Here is a 24,548-nt window from a genome sequence, read left to right as displayed (position 1 = left end):
TGAACCCGGGGTGTCTCCATCCTGGTTTATTCCCCACTATGATGCAGGCAGAGAGTTTATGGGGGTTGAGGTGCATGCTGGCCTTATCAGATATATTTTAACAAGTTTTTTTATTATCTTTAAAAAAAAACGTATTTGTATTTTATGTACATTAGTGTTTTGCCTACATGTATGTCTGTGTGAGGGTATCAGATTCCTTGGAACTGGAGTTATAGACAATTGTGAGCTCCCATGTGGGTGCTGGGAATTGAACTCAGGTCCTCTGGAAGAGCAGTCAGTTCTCTTAACTGCTGAGCCATCTCTCCAGCCCCCTCATCAGATATTAACAGGTCCCTTTTAAAAATATTTATTTTTATTTTCTTTGTATGTGTAAGTGCTGTCTGAAGGTTTATACCATGTGTGTGTCTGGTGCCTGAGGAGGTGAGAAGGATTGGAATTGGATTTACAGGTGATTGTGAGCCACCATGTGGGGGCTAGGAACCACACCTGGGTCCTCTGTAAGAACAGGACCATTGAACCATCTCTTCAGTCTCTTAACAGATACCTTAGAGCAGTGAGGCAGGAAAAGACAGATGAATACAACCAAATAGATATAATTAAAAACAGTGGGACACAGCTCCAGGCTGTGGTGGCGCATGCCTTTAATTCCAGCACTCAGGAGGCAGAGGCAGGTGGATCTCTGTGAGTTCAAGGCCAGCCTGGGCTACAGAGTGAATTCCAGGATAGCCAGGGCTACACAGAGAAACCCTGTCTTGAAAAACAAACAACCCCCCCCCCAAAAAAAAAACAATGGGACATTAATATATTTTTAAAGATGTCATTTCCAACCAATAGATAACGGTGAAGTCCTCATTTGTTTGTTTAGTGGTGGAGAGGACCAAATCAAGAGCCTCATGCATACTAGACAAGCGCTCTCTCTAGCCGAGTGCTCTTAGCATGAGCACTTTAAGAAGATAATGTTAGTTCAGTGTGGTAGTTCATACTTGTAATTCCAGCATTTGAAAGTCAGAGGAACAGGATAGCTCTAAATTTCAGGCCAGCCTGGGCTACGTAGTGTGGACCTGGTCAAAAATAAAAAATAAGAAAAAATTTAACCCATGATAGTTTTAAAAGGCTGCGGTTACAGCTCAGTAGCAGACTTCCCTGTCACTTTCAGGAGGTGCTAGTTCTAGTCCTTAGCATCGGGAGAAAGAGGGGAAAAGGACAGAGGGAGGGGAGGCAGACCAGACTGGAGGCCACAGTAATCCAGGCCTCAGCAGGCTGAGGCAGGAGGCCAGCTACACAGTGAGACTCTGGGGAGGGGTGGAGTGTGAATATGAATGAGACCATTCAGAAAACAAAAGCACAGTTAGGCCGGGCTTGTAGCTAACTCACACAGAACGAACTCCAGGTTCAGTCCTTAGCATGCATGAAAACAGGCAGGTATGGCAGCATTATAATCCCAGGTCAAGGCCTGAGAATCCAAGTTCAGGGTTAGCCTTCCAGATAAACACTGAGTTGAGGCCAGCCTGGGATATGTGAGAGCCCATCTCAAAACAAAGCAAACTGAGCCTCTACTTCAGAGGTTGTGTGGAGATAAATTTAAAATAGAGACTTAATGCTGCACAGACAAAGATGTTCAGAGAGAAATCAGATGAGTTATAATAAAATCACTGAAACCTTGGGAATGGAAACCTGCACTTCTAAAACCATGAAGAGAAAAACCCAACTAACTAAACCTGACTGTAAGATTGTAAAATTTCCTTATGTCAAAACAAAAACAAACACACAATCACCAAAAATTAAAAGGCAGCAGAAGGGAAGGCACAACACACACACACACACACACACACACACACACACACACACACACACACACACAGCATGCATACATGAATACAGGTGTGTTCATGAAGGCCTCCTCTGTTGCTCACTGCCCCAGTCCCTTGAGATAGGGTCTCTCACTATACGCGGAGCTGGCTGTTTTTTGGACAGGCTGGTGTCTCCAGTTCCTACTCCCCAGTTTGGGGATTACAGGCACGTGTGTACAGACATGTCTGGCTTTTTATGTGGATACGGGGAGAGCCAAACTGAAATCCTCATGCTTGTATAAGTACTGTCGTAGGGTTACTATTGCTGTGAGGAAACACCATGACCAAAGATAATTTGGGGAGGAAAGGGTTTATTCTGCTTACACTTCCAAGTCACAGTCCATCACTGAAGGGAGTCAGGACAAGAACTAAAGTAGGGCAGGAGTGGATGCAGAGGCCATGGAGGGGGCTGCTTACGGCTTGTTCCACAACTCACTTAGCCTGCTTTTTTTTGGGTGGTGGCAGTGTGGGGTGGGGTGGGGGGGATTCTGAGACAGACTTTCTCTGTGTAGCCCTGGCGGTCTTGGAACTCCATCTACAGACCAGGCTGGCCTGGAACTCACAGAGATCCACTGCCCCTGCCTCCCTGGTGCTGGGATTAATTTGTACTGTATCAAGCTGATAATAGAAAAATAAATAAATAAATAAATAAATAAATAAATAAATAAATTTTTTAAAAAAGGAAAGAAAATGCCCCATAGGCTTGCCTAAAAGCTTGATCTTAAAGAGCATTTTCTCAATTGAAGGTCCCTCCTCTTAGCTGACTCACTAGCTTGTGTCAAATTGACATAAAATTAGCCAGCACAGTACTTTTATCCACTGAGCCACCTACTCAGTTCTTCATTTTTATTTATTGTTTAAACAACAACAAAAACATGGGGCATGCATACCACAGTATTTCTGTTAGGAGGTTGAGGGCAACGTGTGAGTTCTGTCCTTTCTCCATTGGATTCAGAGGATTGAACCCAAGTCATGAAACTTGGAAACAATACTCTCACCCACTGAGTCACGTTGCCAGCTCTTTATGGGGTAGGCAGTAATGACCTTGAACACTAGATCTTCCTGCTCCTACTTCCTGAGTGCGGGATTGTAGACATGTCCAGTTTATACAGTGCTAGAGGTTGAACTCAAGACCTTACGTACACTAGACAAGTACTCTGCCAACTGAGCGACACCCCCAGCCCTTGGGTTTCTAATTTCAAAGTAGAAGACTCTCTGTCAAGTACTGGGTTGAACATATTTCATCTTATGATTCACCTTGTATTGGGGAAATGAGGCCTACAGAGGCTGAAGCCTGGATGCCAACATTTGTGTGGTGTTAGAACTTGAATTGGTCCCATTGGGATTAAATCCTTTTAGTTTATCTTGAGGTACTTGGGATGAGAACCCAGTGTCTCCCACAGATCTGTGCTCCAGTCTTGGCTTGGACCTCTTGTATTCTGTTTGCCCTCCTGCTGCCCCTTTGGTGCCCTGATCTGGAAACTTAACTGAGCTTGCATCCCCTCAGCAGGCCAAAGGAAGTCCCATGCCTCTCAGCTGTGTACAGACTTGACACCCCTGGTCCTGGGACCCCATATGACCCCGCCATGCTCATCTCCCACCCTGTCTTAATCCCCCTTGCTGTAGGAACACTCATCACCATTGTGCTCCTAGGACCTTTATACCAGTTGTGGAATCTACCTGGAAGGCCACGCCTCAAGGTCTTCACTCAGTTGCCAGCCTTTGCTGTCTAGGGTCAGGGAGCATGCTAGTCTACTACTCCTTGAGAGCACCTGACCCTCCTCCAGCCCATCTCCTCCCTTCTCTCTGTCCTCACTTTCTGCCTCTCTCCCTTCTTGTACCCTTATGTCCAGGGTCCAGCTGGAATCCACATGTTGCATTTAGCTGGTGTTTTTCCTTAATCATTTATAACAAGAAGTGGTTTTTGTTTGGTTGGTTGTTAGTTTTTGTTGTTGTTGTTGGTTTTTTGTTTTGTTTTGTTTTTGAGATAGGTATTTCTCTGTGTAACAGCCCAGGCTGTACTGGAACTCCATTTGTAGACCAGGCTGGCCTCAAACTCAAAGAGATCTGCCTGCCCCTGCTGGGACTAAAGGCCTGTGACACCCACCCCCTGCTTTTGTTTGTTGTTTTTATTTTGGCTTTTGTGATAGCATCTTGCAGACCAGACTGGCCTCAAACTTGTAATGACCTCCTGTCCTGCTTCCTGTAACTAGCATTACAGGCATGCACCACACCCCTCCCCCGCATTCCTGGTTGGTTTTGAATAGTCCAAGACTATTTGTCTGTGGAGAGACCTCTTTCTGGATTTATTCAGATTCCAACAGTTTGTGGGGAGGGAGGGGCCTGGCACGGAGACCAAGCAACACAGATGCTGTTTCTACTACCTTCAGAAGGGGGACAGGGTCCTGTCAGGTCCACACCATTTGGGGGCCTGGTTGGGAGGTGAATGTTCCATCACCCTAGTGGGCAGGTACTCTCCCACTGTCATTAAGAAGTCATTTGTGATGACAAATAACTTTTCAGTGCTTTCAGATGCTTGAACAGTGTCCACTCTGGTTGAATTAAGTTCCTGTCCTTCCTCATGTCCCCTGGCCAGGCCTCTGTCTTGGGGGCATGGTCATAAAGTCTTCTTGTAGGTGTTCCACAGAGCATATGCCTCTAGCATCTGTTTCCAAGAGTGCCTCTCTGCTGAGCCTGGAGGGGACATGAAGGCGGTAAGGAGTAAGGACCAGGTTGTGGTTGTTGTTTTCTATGGAAGCCTCCCCACACTGGGAGCTGGGAGATTCTTGATTTAAAAAACTGGGTCACCTAACTCCTTGTGGAGAGCCACACTGTGGCCACTTTAAGGCCAGGGGGACAAGGACACTGAAAACCACCAGCTCAAGGTTCCTTGAGGAGGGGCAGGCAGCTCCAGTGGGGACAAGGCTTGGGAGGCTCCTGGCATTCAGAAGTGCTGCCCAGCCAGCCAAGGTACCTGGCAGTCTCCTCCGAGCAGGCGGGCCACAGAGCTTGGGGTGCTTCATTTCTAGGATGGTAAATGCCCTCCTCAGCTCCATGTTCTCTTTTATTAGTCTGAGGAGAGGTGGGTTATCTGGGTTCAGTTCTACCTTTGATCGTCAGCTGCCTATGGCTTTCTATTTCAAGCCCAGATGTCCACCACTGCTGTGAAATAGTGACTCAGGCCAGGCGAGGTCAAAGGTCTCAAGAAATGTGTTGGAAAGAGGCAGGAAATCCTAAGCCTGGAATTATCTCATTCAGTGTAAGGAAAGGCAGCTTCCATGTGGGAACGCCCATATTGCCCTAGAAGGACTGAACAAAGTTTTGACCCTAGACTCCCACATCTCCAAGGACGAGAAGTAAAGGTCTAATAGAAAAGCAGAAAAGTGAATCAGTTTGAAAGCATTTAATTTCAGGAGTAAAAGGCGCTAATGAGCAACACGCCTAAGTCCTTTTTTTTTTTTAAGTGTGAGTTTCATATTAACAGTAAAGTCTTTAGCATGTGCAGACTGAAGTCTGTGTGCTGATCATTTGAAGTGGTGTCATCTTTTTCTAATCCGTGAGCCGGGAGCTCCGAACCTGTGGCTGTAATTACAGATCAAACCTGTAGAGGGAGTCTTGTCTATCATAGATTGTTCACAATGCAAAGCTTTCAGAGGAAGAAAGAAAAGGGCTTTTAAAAGAAAAGTTGGAGGGTTAAAGGCAGTCTGTTTCAAAATTGCAAACAATCGTAGTGGCTGTCTTGTTTGCTCTCCTCTGCTGGCTCCACTGTGAATGAGTTGTAGCGTAAAGGAATCTGTAGAAATTGCCCTTCCTCCTCTGAGGAACCAGGAGGTGGGCTCCTTATTGGGTTTCTTTTTGGGGGCGGGGCATCTCCCCACAGAATTTCACGAACGTCTCTCTCTATCCTTGTTAAAGCACAAGCTTTATTCGGGGTCCATGTGTTCTAACCCGGGCTTTGGACTTGGTGTTGGGGATTTGGGGGGCGGACTTTGCCCCTAGCCCATTTTTCTCTGTCCATGTTTTAATTCTGCCGCAAGGATACTAGCTTGTTAGATCACAGGCGAGTCTGAGGTTGCCCGGAGATTCAGGGTACCCCTCTGGCCACCTCGCGCCGCCCCATTATATCTTCTCCTGAAGGCGAGGCAGAAGGTCTGTTTGCCCCGAGGAGGACCTCACCTTGGGTCCGCCTGCGTCTTCCCTTTCCTGCGGAGTCCCTGCGGACTGTGCGCGCCCAGGTCTGGGCAGCATTCTTGATATTATGCTGTGACTTTACAACTGTAGCCAGCGCGCCGTAAGGAGCCGGCACCGTGTGGTCTGCTGGAGCACAATGACCCGCGGAGTGGGGCGGGGGCCCTCAGAGGGAGCCGGGAGCAAGCGGGCGGCGGGCGCTCCGGGTCGCCGGAATGTTTGGGTCGAACAGGTGAGCGCAGCCTGGACAGTGGAGCTGGCGGCGGGGCAGAGAGGAGGGGTGCAGGGGCGGTACAAACTAAGTGGTGGGAAAGAGACAAAGGAAGAGTGAGAGGCGAGGTGGTGCAGAACGGAGGAGGCGAGGGAGGGGAGGAGACGGCCCGTGGTAGGGTGCTGAGGAGCTCAAGCTTGAACTTGATCGAGAAAAGGGGGCCTTGAGGTGTAGGCGGGGGCCCGAGGGAGAGTCGGCCACGTGCCTGGCTTTTCCTTGTCAGGGTCCCACTAAGACCTCCTAGGGTTGAGCCCTCGGGTCCCGCAGCCCTGCCCAACGAGCACCGGCGTCGCCCGGGATTGAGAGACGCGTAGGGTCGAGGGCTGTCTGGAGGCCCATGGCACCAAGAGTTCCCGACTATGCCTGCCTTAGTCACTTTCTTTGGGCCAAGTCTCCCTCTCCTGGCCTGAACGCAGACAGCTTGCAGGGTACGCCCCCACCCCGCCCCAAGACTTGAAGTCCGCAGCCTCTGGGAGCCTGGGGCGAGCCCAGCTCCCATCGCCTCCTTTCCTGGGCTGCACGCCCCCAGGGATCTTCCTCCAAGCTCTTCTCCCTTAAGAGAGCTCTACCCAGTAGCGCACGGCAGCGCGTCCAGCACTCCCTGGTCCTCATACCTGGCCCAACACCCCCTCCTTCCTCCTCCCCCCCCCACTTTCCTTTCTCCTCTCCCCTCTCCCTGGGTGCCTCCTTTTCCTCTCTTCCCCCTTCCCCCCATGCCCACTCCTCCTTCTCGCCCGCCCCTCCACCTCCTCCTCCTGCTGCTCCTCCTACTCCCCCTGAGTGCGTCCTCCGGCGCTCCCCTCCCCCCGGCCCCCGCCCCGTGCCCGGTCCCGCCCCCTCCCCCGCCTCCCCGTGCCCGGTGCCCCCCTCCCCCTTCCTCCCGGGCCGCGGCGCCGCCGCCGCCGCCGCTCGCCTTGGCCCTCCCCCTGGCCACCCCCGCCCCCGGGCCGGGCAGTGACGCGCCGCAGCGGTGCCAGCCCCTCTCCCCGGGCGGCCGCGGCGGCAGCAGCAGTAGCAGCAGCAGCAGCAGCAGCAGCAGCAGCTGGAGCGGTGGGGCTGTCACCGCCTCCCGCCCCGTTCACTCCCAGAGCCAGACCGGCGGTCTGCGCCTCGCCGCCCGCCCAGGTACAGAGTCCTGGGAGACCCCGCGACCGGACTGGTCCTGGGCCCTCGGCCGCCGCCCCCTCCTCCTGCCCTGCCGCTGGCCGTTGAGCTGCGGTTAGGGGGAGATGGGGGGTTCCGAGGAGGGGACTCACGGGGAGCTTCCTGCGCCTGGCGAGCTGCTAGCCCTGGGTGGAGTGGGCTGGGGCTGGGGGCGGGCGAGTGTGCCCGAGAGCGGGGAGGGGCGGAGGTTGCGCTCCCGGGCCTGCGGGGCGCCCGAGAGGTGCGCCTAGCTTCAAGTGCCCGGAGCTGCCGGGCGCACCCCACTCCTGGCCGTGCGCGCCGCCGGTCCTGGGGGGCGGTGATTGTGTGCGCCGCGCCGCGGTATTGTGCCGCGGCCACGCCGTTTGCAGCGGGCTCTGCACCGCGTCCCCGGGAGGACGACGTTCGCGGGCCGCGGGGCGGGGGCCAGGCTCGGGTGGCCGCTGCCTCCGGGAGAAAGGAAGTGGACTGTGTTTGGGGATATGGGGACGGGAAGCGTACAGTGGCAGGGAGGGGCTCATGCCACGGCGCCGGGAGTTGAGACACGGCTTGCACAGTTGAGCCCACTTTGGCAGGCTCCTGTCGCTCCGCCAGGGGACCGACAGCCCCTCTCATGTGCACCTTCGGAGCAGAAGCAAGGGTTTCGGGGACCCCTGGTGAAGGGACACACGGCGCGGGAGCCTGCGGAGAGCGCGCGCAAGGGTTAAGGTGGATTTACACCTCCGCCCTCCTGCTGCTCGCCGCCCTTCACCTAGGGCTCCCGGGCAGGATACACTGGTAGGCAGGGGACTGGGGAGGGGGGAGTGCAATTCGCCTTCCTATTACGGCCTCTTGGGTTCAGAAGTGACCCTACTCTCACTCTGAGCTGCGTTTGCGGGGAGTCCGGCCGCCTCTACCAGGCCGAGCTTCCTGGGGGAAGTTCTCATTAAGCCTCGCTAATTAGCATTATTCCCGGAGAAAGGTTAAGGTTAGACCGTCCTCTTCCTTACCGAGAGCCCCCTCCCTGCCATTCCCTTCTCCCTCCCCTCTCCCTCACAGCACAAAAGCACAAAAAGAAAGTGTGAAGAGGCGCAGATCAATGGAGAAGCCACAAACCCATTAATTCAAATGGAACCCTTTCCCCTTCTAAAACATTGATTTTTCTTTCTGTCTGCTCTGAGGGGAGATGAATAACCTCCTGATTTCACCTGAAATGGTGTTTGGACTCTGTGATTTCCCCCTCTTTCTGAGGATTGTGGCCTGAAATAGATTCTCCCTTGAGATAAAGCCCTACTTATCCCAGAATCAGCTGGAAGCCCCCTCCCCCCACGGCACACACCAGTGTTGGGGCCTGGGGAGAGTATTGGTGAGCTCCTCACTCCTGTGGGCAGAGCCTGTGATGGTGGAGCCAAGTCCCCTGAAACATGCCTGCTTCTGAGCTGTGGGTTGGTGTGGGGGAAAGGGCCCATTGATGGCCCAGGCCCCAGTGGGTAGCTTAACCCCGGGTTGTAAATTACCCTTTCATTGGAAAGCCATTTGAGCCCAAATGTGTCTTTGAATGCAATCCAGGCGCCTCTGCTAGGCTGTCCTATAGAGTAGTCCCACGGCAGCACCTCCTTTTGCTCTCTGACCCATTCTGCACCTTTCTACCAACGAGTGGTAGCACCCCAGCCTACCTCCCTGCTGAGACGGCTAACTTTGAGGAACAACTTCTCCAGGGCCTCAGCCACCCTGGGGCGGTGGGGAGCTGGTCCATCTCCGAGTTGCTCAAGAACTTCTTAGTCTAGCCTGAGTCCTTTTCTCGGAAGGATAGACTTGGAGAAGGTTAGTTCAGAGTGCTTCCCCTCTGGCCATCCTTTTGGCTGGAAGGACCCTGCTTGCCCAAGAAACTCAGATCCCTATTGATGGCAAGAGCTGTGTATCAGCAAGGTCTAATAGTGAGGAATGCTGGGAAAATAGTTGCCTTTGCTTAGAAACAGAAACCCATACAGTAGTGGGAAGGTGTGGAAAATGCTCACTCCAGCACCCAGGCGTCCACTATGGCGGGGACAGTGGAGCATGCACATGGGTCCATGAACATGTTTCTGACAGGCACGGGCAGTGTGAGAGTATTTGAGTGAGTGTGTGGGGGAGGAGGAAGGAGAGAATACTCCAAGTGTGCTGGATGATTGGCTGGAAGGAAGCCTCCCAGCCTCCCAGCTCCCTTTTTCCTAGAAGAGTGTGTTTATATGGCTAGTAAGCCAAGGTCTGTTAGCAAGAAGTGGAATTGTGTGGGCTGTGTCTCAGGAAGACTCACCACCTCTTCTGGTGGCCAGTGGGCATTGATGGGGTACAGCATTAAACAACAAACAGCCTTGGAAGCCCCAAGTGCCCAGGAGCTAACTCAGATCACCCTCTCCTGTTTCTTGAATGCAACCCCATCACAACAGGGGCATGAACCTTTGCTTGCTCTGGATCCTGGGAGTTTTCAGTTTCCATTAATAAGTGCCTGATGAGCTGAAGTAGTTAAGTTGGGGTCAAATGTGGTTCAGCACTTTCTTGGCATATTCTGAGTGATATGCATAATGCTCACCCCAAGCAGCTCAGGGGCTGAGCATTCCCTGACCTGGCTGGGCTCACAGGTGACCCAGAAGGCCCAACTGAGAAGCCACCTCCCACATCCTAGTGTATATGCAAGGCTGAAAGCTGGGGCTGGAGCAACTGCCCACACTCGTATTCTTCCCAGCTGCCCCAAAACCTGGGGGCAGTGAGAGGCGGGGCGGCAGCCAGCCACAGTGTCTGTTTCCTGCCTGGCCCTGGAGCATCCTTGAACACCCCCACTGCCCCCGTGGTCTGAAACCCACACCCGGGGCTCCAGATCAGGCCTCATAGCCTCCACTAGCACTGAATTCTCGGTAAATCCTCCTCCCTTTCTTTCTCAAGTGAGTGGTTGAGATAGAGTTACAGCTCTGAGGAAAGGCCTGGAAAATACTGTAGGAGGCACGCCCCAGAATTCCGAGCCCTGGAAGATGCAAATGCTGAGCTTCAGAGGCACCAGGAACCCAGTTCCAGAGAAGTTGACCCCAGTTGTAAAATAATCAGGTTACTGATAGCACCTGCCCATAGTTACAGCCATGGATACAGGCCTGCTTCCACTTTCCTCCATATGTCTCCCGAATTTCCCCCTCCGGGCTGCACAGTGGTTGGTGCTGCAGAGGAGGAAGGGCCTGAGCTAGTTGGGTGGGGAGAAAAGGAACTGGCTTCTGAATTTTGGACTGAAGATAAGAGTTATGCTCAAGGGTTTGGTTAGCTCCTCTTTGTGTGCCCAGAGTCAAGGTTGGGGGTGTGTCCTAAAGACTAACTGGGTGCTACCCACCCTGCCCAGCCAGCACAAGAGCTCCCCTTTTCAGAAGGTTAGTTGGCCCCACTGCCCTGTGACCCATGATAGCACAAGCACTATGGTGCATGGTCTGATGAACTTTTATTGCCAGGTGGGCAAGGCCACAGGCTTCAGGATGTAAAGGGCAAAGGCTAGGCCAGGGGGACCTAGCCATAGCTACCTGGTCAATCACACAGAATCTCAGGAGAGGGATTTTAGAAGCATGGCATAAATACTTTTATTTTCAATGAATGTCCCATTGAAGTTATTTGAGAGGGAGAAATTAGTAGCCCAAATTCTCCTGAGATTAAGAAGGGAGCAAGAAGTGACCTACTTGTGACCTCATGGGGGAGCAGGGGAGTGCCTGGGGTCTTAGACAGGCCTCAGGCTTCATCACTCCCGACCTGGGTCGGCTGCCTCCCTTCCTTCCTCCCTTCCTCCCCCCCAGGTCCCTCTGGACTTGGGTGATGGGTCTGAACTGTGTGCTCTGGTAATTGCCTGTGTAATTAGCCTGCCTTGGCAGCCTCAGCTCAGGGGTGAATAGGTGAGTAGGGAGCTTGAGTCTGCTCCTCGGACAGCCCAGCTCTGCTGCAGTAGGGCCTGCAGAAGGCTCTCTGCAGGTCAGCCCTAAGTGTGGATGTGGCGGGGAGTTGTGCCAGTCTGGCCATCTCCACAGCTACAGCTTACTCAGTTTGTTTGTTTTCTGAAAAATTTAGGTTTAATAGGCTTGATTTCTCACTTTAAAGAAAAGAGAAGAAGAAGAAGAAGAAGAAGAAGAAGAAGAAGAAGAAGAAGAAGAAGAAGAAGAAGAAGAAGAAGAAGAAGAAGCAGCAGCAGCAGAAGCAGCAGCCATAGCAATCAGTGGTGTTTGGGTTTTCAAAATTCCAGAACCACCTTTTCACAAAGCAGCAGTTGGGATGGCAGAAACCTGGGGGCTATGGAAAAGCCCCTGGGAGAGAGCCACTGGTGTTCAGTAACTGTGCAGGGTCCCCAGAGCCCTTTCCCATACTTGTAAATGGGCCAGAAGTTTTAGCTGAGTCCTCTCCTTTGATAAAGTCTGAAAGTAGGAAGGAGCCCCTCCTTAGCCATATAGATCCCTAGGGCAACTCAGCACAAAGTAGATGTTCAATAATGTGCATCAACTCTGCATGCATGTGTGTGCGCGCGCATGCCATTGAGGCTACGGAGCTCACTGCCTTCGGGTGTTATCTGGAGGCACTTTGTCATTAAGGAATCAGGCACTTTTGATCAAAGGGTGGAAAGTGCAATTTCATGGCTCTGGGTGCAGACTGTCTGGATCAGACCCCAGCTCTGCCTCTAGCTCTGTTACCCTGGACCGCTGGGGCCAGCCTTTGAGGAGCAGTGTGACTAGGCCTGGAGAGAGGCCTGCCCTGTGGGGCCTTATGGGACCAACCATTGTGAGGAAATGTTAGGAAGCTCTTGTCCCAGAGCCTGAGAGCCTGGAGCATGTAGATATTAGATGCTTTTTCTTTGCAGGTAACTTCAGTGTCAGTATGAAATGCAGTCCATCTATTGCGCCGAGTGAGGTAGAGGTCAGTCCATTTTCCTGAACAGTTCAGCTGCCTAAGCCAGAGCAGCCGTTGGCCATTTGTGGGATGGCTAGCAGCTGTAACTAAGGAAGACTGCAGCCTCTGGCCTGCGAGCCAGGGTCCCAGTTTTCATATGGCCCCCGTTCAAAGAACTGCACAGTGGGACCAGAGCCCTTAATTGTCAGATTAATGCAGCATCCTCATTAAACACCACATCCTGCAAGGCAGTTTAGTCAGTTCAAAAAGTCTTGCTACCTCATGAGGAATTCAGAGACCAGGCAGCCTGGTCCCTACTCTTGGAAGGCCAGAGAGCCTTCTGGGGTGACAGGATAGAGCCCCACAGCAGCTTTGTGCTGTGACTAGGCTGGTGGTACAGACAGGCAGCTTGTTTAGGAAGAGGAGCTATGGGGCATGGGCAGTAACTGATGTGAAGCCACTTTCTGCTCCATGGATGGGGAGTAGCAGGAAGGCCAGGAACAGGTCTGCTCCACAACTGGATTCCAGCACTGAGACACTCGTCCAGAGTTGGTATCCAGGGAGTACTTGGGTGAATGAATGGGTTTGCATAGGTGGTTGCAGTACTCTGGAGGCTGAGGCAGGAGGATTGTAAACTGGAGGCCAGTATAGGCTACATAGGTAGCTCCTCTTTCTTTTTTTGTTTTGAGACCAATTTTCTCTGGGTAGCCCTAGCTGTCAGAGAACTCAACTCTATAGACTAGGCTAGCCTCAGACTTAGAGATCCTCGTGCCTCTGTGCTGCCATCGGCTCAAGTAGCTCCTGTTTCAAAAGATTAAAAACAAAGAAACAAACAAACTACTAGGAAACAGAGTCACTTAATTCATGTATTCCCCAGTGCTTCCGACTTCTCCTGCTTCTGCTCCCAGAGCCCACCCACAGGGCCAGAGAGGGTCCTTACTCTATACCTCCAAGAGACCTTTCCCTGTTGTGCTCTGTGTAGAAAGCCTGTTAAGCATGCACGTCCCTGTTGATGTGAGCACATGTTGTCATGAAGGCAGGCTGTAGGAAGCTTCTGTGTAGTAGGTAGCCCAAAGGATGAGTGCGTGCGTGCGTGCGTGCGTGCGTGCGTGCGTGCGTGCGACCAGCACTTGTACAGGCGAAGGAGAATACACTGGGCTCTGTCCCCAGGGTTCCAAGTGTGTACATTTGGACCTGCAGTGTTGTGGCTCAGCTCCTGTCCTCTGGACTCACCACAGAGGGTCCACACTGCTACGTAGAAGCCGTGAATTCCAGGAAACTGCTGCCAGCAGGCACAGTTGGGGGAGGGAGGGAGACTCAACCTCCGGTTCCCTAGCACTTGGAGCAGATGTGGCTGCCCCAGGGACAGCAGCCGAGGAAAGTTCAAACCAAAGTGTGTTTGCTCACCATAAAAGACATGTCTGTGAGAGGGCCCTGTAGGGGTGGCTCCAAGGGTGCCCTGCCACGGGTCCACAGAGGCTATTGTGTCTTGCCTAGGGGTTGGGGCACAAGGTCAGGACTCCACATGTGGCACGCTGAGCCATCCTCCCTGTGTGTGTTACAACTGGAGCTCCAACCCAGTTGCTTGCTGCTCTTAAAAGGGGCTGGATTAGAAGGAGGTGGGGTTCCTTCCTGCTGGAAGGCTGAATTAAAGGGGCCCCATCCCAGGGGTTCCCAGATGACTGGCTAAGGGCACACTGAAGCCAGCAGTCGGGAGAGGGGCCGGTGCTGTCCTTTCCAGCAGACAATCTGCTGTTTGGAAGGCCTGGGCACCCTCTCTCTGTCCCTTCTTGGTGTGATCAGAACCCTGGCCCGCCCCACCCCTTCCTTCTCCACACTTCTGGGTTTGGCCTGCTCAGCTCTGGAAGCCGCCCAAGAGCATATCTTTGAAGGCAGCGAAGGTTAGGAAGGAGGAAGACAGAAATGTCCTCTGGGCTGGGGGAGTGGGAGAAAGGAATTCCATGTATGCTCACAGGAGTTGGCCGCAGGCCTGGTGGGGGCTGCCACCTTGGCCTCCTTAGTGCCCAGCGTGTCCTGCTACCCAGTGGAGGCACTGTGCAGAGTGAGCCCTCTTCCTCAGGCTCCGGTGGGGGAACAGTGACTCTTGTTTACAGCACTCATTTCAACCTTGGCTCACAAGGGTAAGAACCAGGCCCTGCTATCCGCTCCACAGGATGTGAGACCTCGTAATTGTCTTCAATTACAGACAGCACGGGCCCTCAACCCTAGCTTCCGCTAGGAACCGGAGCCCACGCCACTTCAGGGGTCAGGGGCGTGCCATCCAGCCCTCACTGCAGATGTCTTGGGGCTCCCTGTGCCCTCTGGGACCACCCAGACTCAGTGTGCACTGCTCTTGTTGAACACCTGCCTGCCTTCTTTGTCTCTGCTCAGGATGAAACTTCTGTGAGCAGTGAAGACTTTGATATGAATGACTCCACATGGATGTCAGCTGACCCCCACCTGGCCTCCAACCTGAGCCCCAGCCAGGAGGAGAGGATGCGGAGCCCGCAGAACCTCCATAGCCAAGAGGACGGTGAGTGCCCCTTGGCAGCTGGCAGGAAGGGCACTCACTGTCCTGTGAGTGGCCTGCACATAATCTGGGGGGTGGGACCCAGGTGACATTGGGGTGTCCCTGTTGTACTTGAAAGCTGGAATTGTCAGCCTCTCTGTAAGCCCCGCTGCCCCAGAGAGAGAAGGTTGCGCTCATAAGCAGGGCCCCTAACTGGCCATGGGGGTGGCCTCTAGTCTATTTATTCCTGTCTGTGTTCATGGGCTTGTCGGATGAAGATTTCAGAATTACCATGATTCAGGTCTGGGAAGGTCAAGAATGTATGTGACTTGGAGCTGTGTTCTTACGGCCTGGGTGAGGTTGGCTTTGGGACAGGGCTACCTGGTCAGTGGCCAGGCAGTTGGTAGCAGACCAGGATGGACTGGGCTGCTATGTCTGGATTTTCTTGGGGTTGGAGAGCCAGGGTCAGAAGTCAGATGTCCACTCCATGGTTCCATATAGAGCCTGAGAATGGGCTCTGGGCCTGACCAGGTTGGGGATGTGGGATAGCACTTGCAGGCAGAGGCTCCTGGTAGGGCTCTTATTTCTGAGACTAGGTCACTAGTAGTAGTAAAGGATGATGAGCCAGGAGCTAGGCCTCAGAGACCTGGGGTATAGGGACTGGTAATTAGGAGAGGTCAAAGGTCAGGGCTTGGAATGTGGGAGGGAGGTGCAGGGTTGAAAAGGGGTGTAATGTTAACTCTGCAAAAAAAAAAAAAAAAAAAAATGGGTGAGCCTTAAAGAGTAAATAAGGGGTAGGAGCCTTGCAGTTTGGGTCAAAGTTCATCTCCATGGCAGAACCCACACGCTGGTCCTCCCTCCCAGCCTGAGTCCAGCTTTGTCTGGGAGGAGTCCAGCATACAGGCAGCTGGAAGTGTCTGGACTTGGAGCTGGGGAGCCCGGGGGTGGCTGTGTGAGGAGTGGGGTGCCAGGCTGCTGGAAAAGAAAAGGCTTTTTGTGCCTTGATGCCTCGTGAGGTCAGCAAGACCCCCTCGTGCTGGGAGTCTCCAGACTGCATTGCCTTATGGCATTCCCACGGGTGGGGCCCAATGGGGGCCAGCACATGGGGGCTCTGGGGCTGGGACAGCCCAGCAGCTGACCTCCAGCCTGTCTGAGCTTACTGAGAACCACACCCAGCAGCATCGAAGGGCTGGGCCAGCAGCGCTTAGCAAGCACCCTTGGTTATGCTTTCCCAAGAAAGATCTAGAATTTTTTTTTTTTTTCAAAGTCCAGTGTAATAAGGGCATCTTGATCTCCCAAAGGTCTGGTTGTGCTGTTGTTCCTCACTGCACTTTTGGAACCGTGGTCACTGCCCGAGAACACTACCTTGGAGTCTCAGTGGATTGAAGTCGTCAGAATAGCTAGCAGACCAACAGGGATTTCTGTTGGGGCTGTGAAATCCTTGGTATCCCTTGCTACGATCTAGAACTTGGTGACGATGCAGTGCAGATGAAGAAGCAGAAGCTGGTGGGGTTAGCTGTCCTGCAGCTACCTGCAGGGTAGAGTCACACATACCTCAGGCCCTCCTGGCTATGGGCACTGGACATCTCATAGGCAGGCTGGCCTGCTCATAGAACTGGTGTTGACGAAGGCAAACAACAGAGCTAGGAATGGGGGGTGGGGTGGGGGGGTGGGGGGCGGTGATGTTGATCATGAGCCACCAATTTAATTATTGAATCAGTGGCTGATTCTGGAGGCTGGAGGCTGATGTGTTAGCCAGAAGCCAGCCTAGAGGGTATATATATATGCCATAAAGAAACCCAGACATCTGGTCTGGTCTCCGGTGCCTCTCATGTCTTTGGGGCCTGCTGGTGACCACGGTATCTACTCATAAGGATTTCCCACAGGGTTTTGGTTGGTCATGAACACTGCCTCAAGTCCTGGTCCAGCCCTCAAGGTGTGTCTCAGAATATGTGGTCAGTATAGATATGAGCTGAAATCTGGCCCCCATGAGTGAGCCCATGTTTCTTAGTGGACTAAGGGTAGGAACAAGCCCAGCAGGTGGCTTTGGTAATGCATTCCACACCCAGCCATAACTCTGCTTATGTGTCTATCCTCAAACCGCTGCCCCCCCCCCCCCCCCGTAACCCCGCCTGGCCCAGTCCTTTGGAGCACCCTGGATGGCTAGGCATCTGAGTGCCCCTCCTCCCTGGTTCCAGGAGGTACACTGTGCTCTGTGTTAGTGCTGGCCTTCGCTCTGGCCTGTGCTCCTCCAGCTGCATGCCTGGCCCATTATAGGGGCCTGCTGAATGTTTGTGGCCCAAATGAAAAGGCGAGCTGACATTTATAGAGACTGCCCTCGAGCATGGCAGCCAGGGAAATAGAGGCCCACCCCCCTCCTTGTTAGGTTATCTTCTTTGTTCCTGAGACCGCACCCCAGTATGCCAGGACTGCAGGGCTGCTGGGCACATCCACCCCTGTCTACCGTGATACAAGCCAGAGTGATGGCAAGAAGCCAGACAGTTTGGACAGGTTATACCTCCAGGGATTCGTCGGTTAGGGCACTTCGTTATTTCTGTGTTTAATTTTGAGGCAGGGTCTTGCTATATATATGGCCCAGACTGGCCTCGAACGCACCCCTCAGCCCTGAGTGTTGGGGTTACAGACCTGTGCCGCCAACCTTCTCACCTTAACTTTTAACAAAAGCAGAAGAAGGCTGGGCCTTGGCAGGGCAGGTCCCATGTTGGGACCATTGAACCCAGAGAGTGGAAAGCACACCAGCTTCCCCACTGTACTGTCTCCTGTCCTCGTGTTCCTGTCCCAGTCCGTCCCCGGCCCCCTTCCCCAGGCTTACCTATGGCAGTTCTGCTGTCCTCCTTTGCTGAGGTCCCGTTCTCGGGTGGTGGCAGCAAGCCTCATTCCGCAGTGCTCTCTCTCAGTGGGGACCATGTTTGAGGCCTGTTTGAGGACATCAATCTTGTTCTGTCTCACAGGGGAGGAAATTAAGGGTGGAGGAAGTCTGACCAGCACCAGGAGAGGCTCCCTCCTCTCTTCGCTTTGGCAGGAGTTTGTATGAGGTGCAAGGGTCCTCACACACTAAGAGTCACACGGGCTTCCTTCTTCTTCCTACCCATGCATAGCCCAAGACCTGCTCTTGGCTTTGTCTGAGCTTTCTCTTGGGTCTGTCAGGGCTCTGTGTGTTCTGAAAGCTTGGGAAAGCTTCTTGCCTAGGAACTGCCAAAGACAGACCACTGTTGAGACCCTATGTAGAGCCCTTAGAGCTGAAAAGCCCACCATCCTCTCTCTCACAGTCCATCTGTGAGATTCTCTTGTGAATGCCCGTGTCTCATACTGTTAGCACCCCAGGGACCCTAAGACAGGACCCAGCACAAGGCACTATTGGGGAGCATCCGTGAGTAGACAGAGATGTGAGTGCGCATGCACACCCAGGAGGTCAGCTAGCAGGTCTCCTGCGGGCAGCCATGCAGGGCCAGGGTCCAGAGCCTGTCCAGCTCTTCCTTCTGTTCCCCCACTCCACTAGGCCCTCACTGTGCCCCTTCCTGAATGGAAAACTTGAGGCCTGGCCTCCAGAAGGGATGCGTGGGGGCAGGGAACGGACATTACTCATCCCCACCTCCACGGCAGACAGGAAGCTCACGCCAGGGGACAGTGGAGGGTCCTGCTTCCGCCCTTCTGCAGCCACGCTGGGGGTTGCCTGGCAGGAATTATCAGCACTGGAGCCTTTCAGGGCTAATGTGTGCCCTTCTCAGATGAGGCACTCCTGCAGCCTGTCCCTGGGGACCTGCTGCTGGACATGGGTGCTTCCCTCAGTTAGGTTGGGACTAATACTTCCTGCAGGCCAGTGCAGCCTCCTGGTGCCCAGCACTAAGCTGGACGAGTCAGGGAGGGGTTTTCAGCAGCCTGACCAAGTGACGTATGAGGTTGTCAGTCCCTCCCATGTCTCCACAGACTCTTGGCTTGGGCAGGAGAGCAGCCTCAAGCATAGGGAAGTGGGGACCCTGCGGGGCTGTCACCTTCCTGAGGGCAGCTGCGGTGGCTGTCCAGACAGATCTTGGCGCTCCCCTTCCTTCCCTAGTTTGTGCATTGCAGAGAATTCAGGGCAGGAGCACAAGAAGGAAGCAGAAACAAAATGCCACCAGTACCGAGGACCTTTCCTCAGGCGTCTCTGACTGCTTGTCCTTCGCTCTCTTTGGAGGGAGGATCCTACTGTGTTACGCGTCTCCTTACAGAATGGCCTCCCCCCTTTCCTGTCGTCGGTTCTGCTGTGGTGAAAGTTGTCCAGTGATCCAAGGCCACTGTGCCCCCAGCCCCGGCCCTATGCATTGAGTTCCTTAGGTCTCTGACATGGAAACGGCTTGACCAGGCCACAGGAAGCAGCCAGCTAGAGTCATTTGTCCTAGGCTTTGTCCCAGCCCCTGCCGTGAGTAGATGCTCAGTGATAACTATTGTGTAGCCACGGACTGATGGGAGCCAGGGAAGGGTTCCTAGAGGAGGCACTGGGCAGCACCCGGTCAGAGGAAGCAGAGTGAGTGGGCTTGGGGCCTCGGGGTCCCAAATGCCCGGAAGCTTCCTGTGATCCCAAGCCACAGCCAAGAAGGGCAAGGCAGGGCAGCCGCAGCCAGCCTGCAGCTTAGGCGGCCGAGGGCTGTCCTGGACCTGGCTTGCTATTGGCGGATCTTGTCCTCTGCTGTGGGTCTCCCTTCCCCATCGTCTGTTCTAAGCAGGTTGCTCACCCTGTGCCAGCCTCAGCACCTGTCTAGTGTGGCCACTAATCTTGTGTGCCCTTAGAAGCTGTCAGAAGACCAAGGCTTTGGGCCTTCTGCCGCCTAGAATGCCAGCTGGGCAGCTGAACAGCCCCTTGTGATCAGGTGGGCTCCAGTGACCCGGCTCAAACCTGACAGTGGTACAGCCCCTCCTCTCCCAGCCAGCCCCATGTCTCAGGGTGCTGTCCTCCCAGGTGCTGTTCTCCTCTCCCTGCTCCTCCCTGGGCTCTGGGAAGGTGTGGGAAAAGGCTCAGGCACTAGCTCTCCTATCTGATACAGGGCCAGACCCTGCCTCTGCTCCTTCCCGCTTGTGTGGTCGTGCTTGGAGGAGAGTCCTGTGCCCACCTTACTGGGCTGTTGAGGACTGGATGGGGTGTGGACATTGGGAAAGATCTTAGGCCAGGCTGGAGTGAGGCTCTTGGCCCACTGCACCTAAAAGGCTGTGGGTGGGGAATGGGGGTCGGTGATGACTGTGGACCAAAAGACCTCTGTCTCTCTTCAGATTCTCTTGATCCCTTCACCAGACTCAGTTGGCCCAGTCCTGCTTCCTTGGCCTCCTCAGGCCCCATGAGCTTCTGCCCACAGCCTTCTTCCTGAATGTAGAGTGGTGTTCCTAACCCTTAGGATCTTGTACTTTAGAAAGGGAGACAGCCGGTCATGGTAGTACACTCCTGTAACCCCAGCACTAAGGCTGAGGCAGGAGGATGGTGAATTGGTGGTGGGCCTAAGTTACATAGCATGTTTGAGGCCAACTTAAGCTACATAGCAAAGACCCTGTCTTAAAAGCCAGCCAAACAGGTGGGCCAAGAAGACCCTGATGCCAGGTGGGTCTGAGCCCTCACCGCTTCCCTTAGCATCCCCAGTTCCTCCCCATTCCCACCCACAGGTCCATAAAGACCCTCACAGCTGCGTCTCTGCATGGCTCTAGGGAATGGGGGAAGCAAGCGAATGAAGAAAAGACAGATGGACAACAGACAGAAAGCTGGAATTGGGTGGCCTGAGCTCTGGGCTAGAGAAACCTCAGCATGCTGGAAGCTCAGCATGTTTATAATATAGAGTTGAACAAAGAGGCGGAGGGAGTTACAGCATCCAGTTGAACAGGGAGGCGGGGTTTGTGGTGTACAGCTTGATCAAGGAGGCAAGCTTAGCTGGTCTTGGTGGAGCAGTCTCTTGTGGGGGCCAGTCTTCAGGCTGTAAACATCTGGGGGAGAAAGCTGTGGTGAACATTTTCTGCAGACTGTCAACATTCATACTCAAACCTAAGGAAGGCTGTGCCACTTCCCTGAACCTAGCCTGGAGAAGGCTTTGCTGCTTTCTCAAGAGTCTGAGACTTTGGAGTCCTTGACATGGCTGCTCCCATGTCAACAGTGCACATTCTCTCAGGACACAGCCTCTGCCTGCCACCCACTCTGAGGCTCGCAGGTGGCTGAGGAGACAGCTGAGGGGTAATGTTGCTGTCCAGGGAGAAGCAGACAGGTGACGGCATACCTGTGTGCTGCCACCCAGAGTGCCCCTAGCAAGTGAGAAGTTAGGCGAGTGAGTGCGTGACTAGTAGAGAAAGGGCTGAATGAGTGTTGGGGCCAGGCCTGTGCCACCTCTGGTCCCCCTCTGCCATGGCCACCCTTCAGTAGGCCTGCACTCATATGGAACAACACTTACCACAGCTTTGGAGCTCCTGGCCCTTCAATTGCGTCACTGTGGACGCAGTCCTCATGGTTAGACACTGCCCTGGTTATTGTCACATGAAGGAGTGGTACCCACTACAGCCTCCTGGGATGGCCTTAGAGGCTCTATGTTTGCTATAGGGGTCTCACTGTGCAGTTCAGGCAGGCCTTGAACCTTCAGTCCTCCTGGCCTCCTGAATGCTGGGATTACAGGCCTGCCCCACCATGCCCAATTCCACACTGGGCTCTTACCTTTGCTTTTTTTTGTCTTTATTTTTCTAATTTTATGTGTATGAGTATTTTTCCTGTATATATGTCTGTGCACAACACGTTAGCCTGGTGCCCATGGAATTCAGAAGAGGGTGTCGGATCCCCTGGAACTGGAGGTACAGTGAGCTACTATGTGGGTGCTGGGAATTGAACCCAGGTCCTTTGAAGAGCAGTCAGGGCTTTTTGAGCCATCTTTCTAGCCCCATCTTTATTTAAAAAAAAAAAAAAAAATCAGCACTATTAGAGATTGAACCTAGGACCTTGTGCATGCCAGACACCATTTTTCACTCAATCTATATCCCTAGCTATCCACAGTGGAATTTTTTGGTTTTTCGAGACAGGGTTTCTCTGTGTAGTTTTTGCACCTTTCCTGGAACTCACTCTGTAGACCAGGTTGGCCTTGAACTCACAGAGATCCTCCGGGCTCTGCCTCCCTAGTGCTGGGATTAAAGGCGTGCGCCACCACCGCCAGGCCCACAGTGGCCTTTTAAATGGAGCGTCCCTGCCCCACACTGGTGGGTCTTAGTCCTGTCCGTCCATTACGCTGACTGTTTGTCTCAGGTCATGTCTTGTGAGGTTGGAAGCCAGGCCTGGGCCCTCTCCTCCCCCTGTAAACCAAGAGCTGTTTGCTCTGATTTGAAGCACCAAACATCTGACCACAGGAACAGACTCTCTTACCCTACCCCAGGGTTCCAGCTCTTCTAAGGATTGGTCAGGAGCCATATGGCAATCCTGGGTCACAGAAAGTGTCCATCAAACTGGTCTGCGGACAGCACAGTGTTAGGCTGGGCCAGACTCGGCCTGCCAAGGCAAGAGGAGCCAGGAGACAGCTCCAAGGGATTCCTGTCTCACAGGATCAGGCCAGGCTTGATCTTGCCCTGACCTTGTCTAGGTTACTGGGGCCCTAGAATTCCTGGTAAGAATATTAGGACAGGACAAGTTCTGGGGCCCAACAGGATGAGGGTTCCCTGCTAAGTGAAGGGAGTGAGACCCTGCCCCCTCTCTTCCTCCCTGACCTGGAAGATTAGCCCTGGCCTTGGGGCCATCTGGCAGATTCTAGTCCTGCTATCAGCAGACTCCCCTCATCCAGCAGTACTCACAGCCCCTCCTCTTCCCTGCTGTGCTGAAGAGGGCTTGGGTAGGACCATACAGGCATGTACCGCCCTGGCCTGAGTTGTCTGGGGGCGGCTCTCCCAGGAACCAGGAAGTGGCTGGGCCACATTGTCGTCATCACCCTGACCTAAGGACTGGGATGCACCAGCCCTAGACCAGCTTCCGGGAGGACAGGAAGGGTTGCCAGGGGCCTGCCAACTCCATATACAAGCTCCCAGGCAGGCCCTGCCCCATGAATCACTCACACATGGTAGCCTGAAGTGGCTGCTTGCTCTCAGAACACATGATCTGTGGGGGTTGGGGGTAGCAGGCAGTTAGGGAGTCTAGCTTGAGTTTTGCCCTTGGAATTGGTATTTGTGCTTGGCCTGCAGCGAGCGGAGAAAGTGGTGGTCTGGGAGGACAGACCAAGGGTTTCATACTGGGAGCCTTTCCTCTGGCCGGCCGGCCGTAATTTGCCAGTGTGTATTGGAGAATCTAGGGTGGGGGTGGGCTGAGGCATTCTTTGTAAAGCCATCTGGGCGCTGCTGCTCACTCTGGGAGACTGGTGACTACCCTGGGAGCCTCTGAGCCTTGACTGAGCTGTCTCCTGTGAAGGGGTATTTGTACTCCTAGAGCCTGACACTCAGATCTGGTGCAGACGTGGTGTCCATGCCCACCGGCAAACGTGGTTTCAGTGCCTAGATCACCTGCTCTACTCCCCTGTTATCTGCACCTTGGAACTTCTCCAGGGGACCAGATCCTGGGGTCCCTGCAGACCTGCAGACCTGCTGTGTGAGCTGCTGAACATTCAGAAAGGGTTGGTGCAGAGGTATGTGGCACTCATGAAAACATACCTGGCTTGGTGCTCTTTAGCAGAAAAACAGAAATGTGTTACCGATTACTTATTGAAATGATATGTTGGATATATTAGGTAAAAGAAACTCAAGTTTCCTTTTTGGAAACAGGGTCCAGCTCTGTAATCCTGGTTGGACTTGAACTTTCTATGTGTAGTCAAAGCTGATTCTCCTGCCTCAGCCTCATATAATAGTGGGATTACAGGATTGTATCACTGCAATTAACTTTACCATACATTGTTAAAATTAATGTTTTTGTATAGCATACATGAGACCCTGGTTTCCATTCTTAACACCGTACAAAAAGCCATCACCAAACCCCAAACGGACCACCACCTTAGTTTCAATTTTCTTTCACTTTTTAAAAAATGTGGCCACTTGCACAATGAGAACCACACTTTGGCTCACACCGTTTATGGACAAGGCTGCTCCTGAGAGCCTAGGCATTGGTGCCTAAGGAGCAAGACCGAGATGGAAGGCAGGCAGGTGCTATTGATCCGGGGGTGAGTATTAAGGACTGTGTGTTAGGAAACATGAGTGGATCAGTGATGTAGCTTAGTTGGTAAGTGCTTGCCTAGCATTCATAAAACCCTGGGTTCCTTCTCCAGCACTGCATCCGCTGGGCCTGATGGTGCACATCCTATAAGCACTTGGAGGCAAGAAGACGGAAATTCAAGGTCATCCTCAGCCCTAGAGCTAGTTTAAGGACAGCTTGGGATTTGTGAGACCCTATCTATATAAAAAACGAAAAAGAGTGGAGCCCTAGAGGGGGTAGGCATGGTCTCTGTGACCCCTAAGCCTTGGCCTTACCAGGCTGCTTAACCACAGGGAGAGAACCAGGGCACTCGAGAGAAGCTGGGTGGCAGCAGAGCCTGAAGATCAAGTAGAGAATACGGCCTCATGTGGATAGTCACATGCCCGGTGTGGCCTTATCACTTAGGACAGTCGGGTCCCTTGGCCCCTGTTTGACCCCTGTCCCTCTGCCTGCCTTCAGAGAGCACAGATGGGCGCCAGGAGTTTGGAGCTCCTTGGAACTATGCATTACGTAAACACTACCCAGGCCACCACTGGCCTTTGTCAA

The 24,548-nt window shown here is 53.4% G+C and overlaps 1 protein-coding gene and 1 long non-coding RNA gene across 5 annotated transcripts in view; one reads left to right on the top strand and one right to left on the bottom strand.

Annotated features, from left to right (window-relative positions):
• Nol4l (nucleolar protein 4 like) overlaps nucleotides 1-24,548 on the top strand; it is a 121,137-nt gene that overhangs the window by 78,887 nt on the left and 17,702 nt on the right. For 3 of the 4 annotated variants that reach the window (XM_076570886.1, XM_006985464.4, XM_042276514.2), the window contains one exon: nucleotides 14,707-14,848. In XM_076570886.1, the coding sequence (XP_076427001.1) occupies nucleotides 14,707-14,848 (142 nt within the window). Of the gene's footprint in view, nucleotides 1-7,292; nucleotides 7,435-14,706; nucleotides 14,849-24,548 lie in introns of those variants that run through there. The other variant, XM_006985465.4, reaches the window with a different exon arrangement.
• On the bottom strand, nucleotides 5,239-7,925 carry LOC121828901 (uncharacterized). The gene is made up of 2 exons (XR_006071575.2): nucleotides 7,566-7,925; nucleotides 5,239-6,336 (listed from the first exon to the last, which is right to left on the bottom strand). It is a non-coding gene; the product is annotated as an uncharacterized LOC121828901 (long non-coding RNA).

This window comes from Peromyscus maniculatus, chromosome 4 (assembly GCF_049852395.1).
Source record: "Peromyscus maniculatus bairdii isolate BWxNUB_F1_BW_parent chromosome 4, HU_Pman_BW_mat_3.1, whole genome shotgun sequence".
Taxonomy (NCBI): domain Eukaryota; kingdom Metazoa; phylum Chordata; class Mammalia; order Rodentia; family Cricetidae; genus Peromyscus; species Peromyscus maniculatus.
This window is presented reverse-complemented; position numbering and strand designations above follow the sequence as displayed.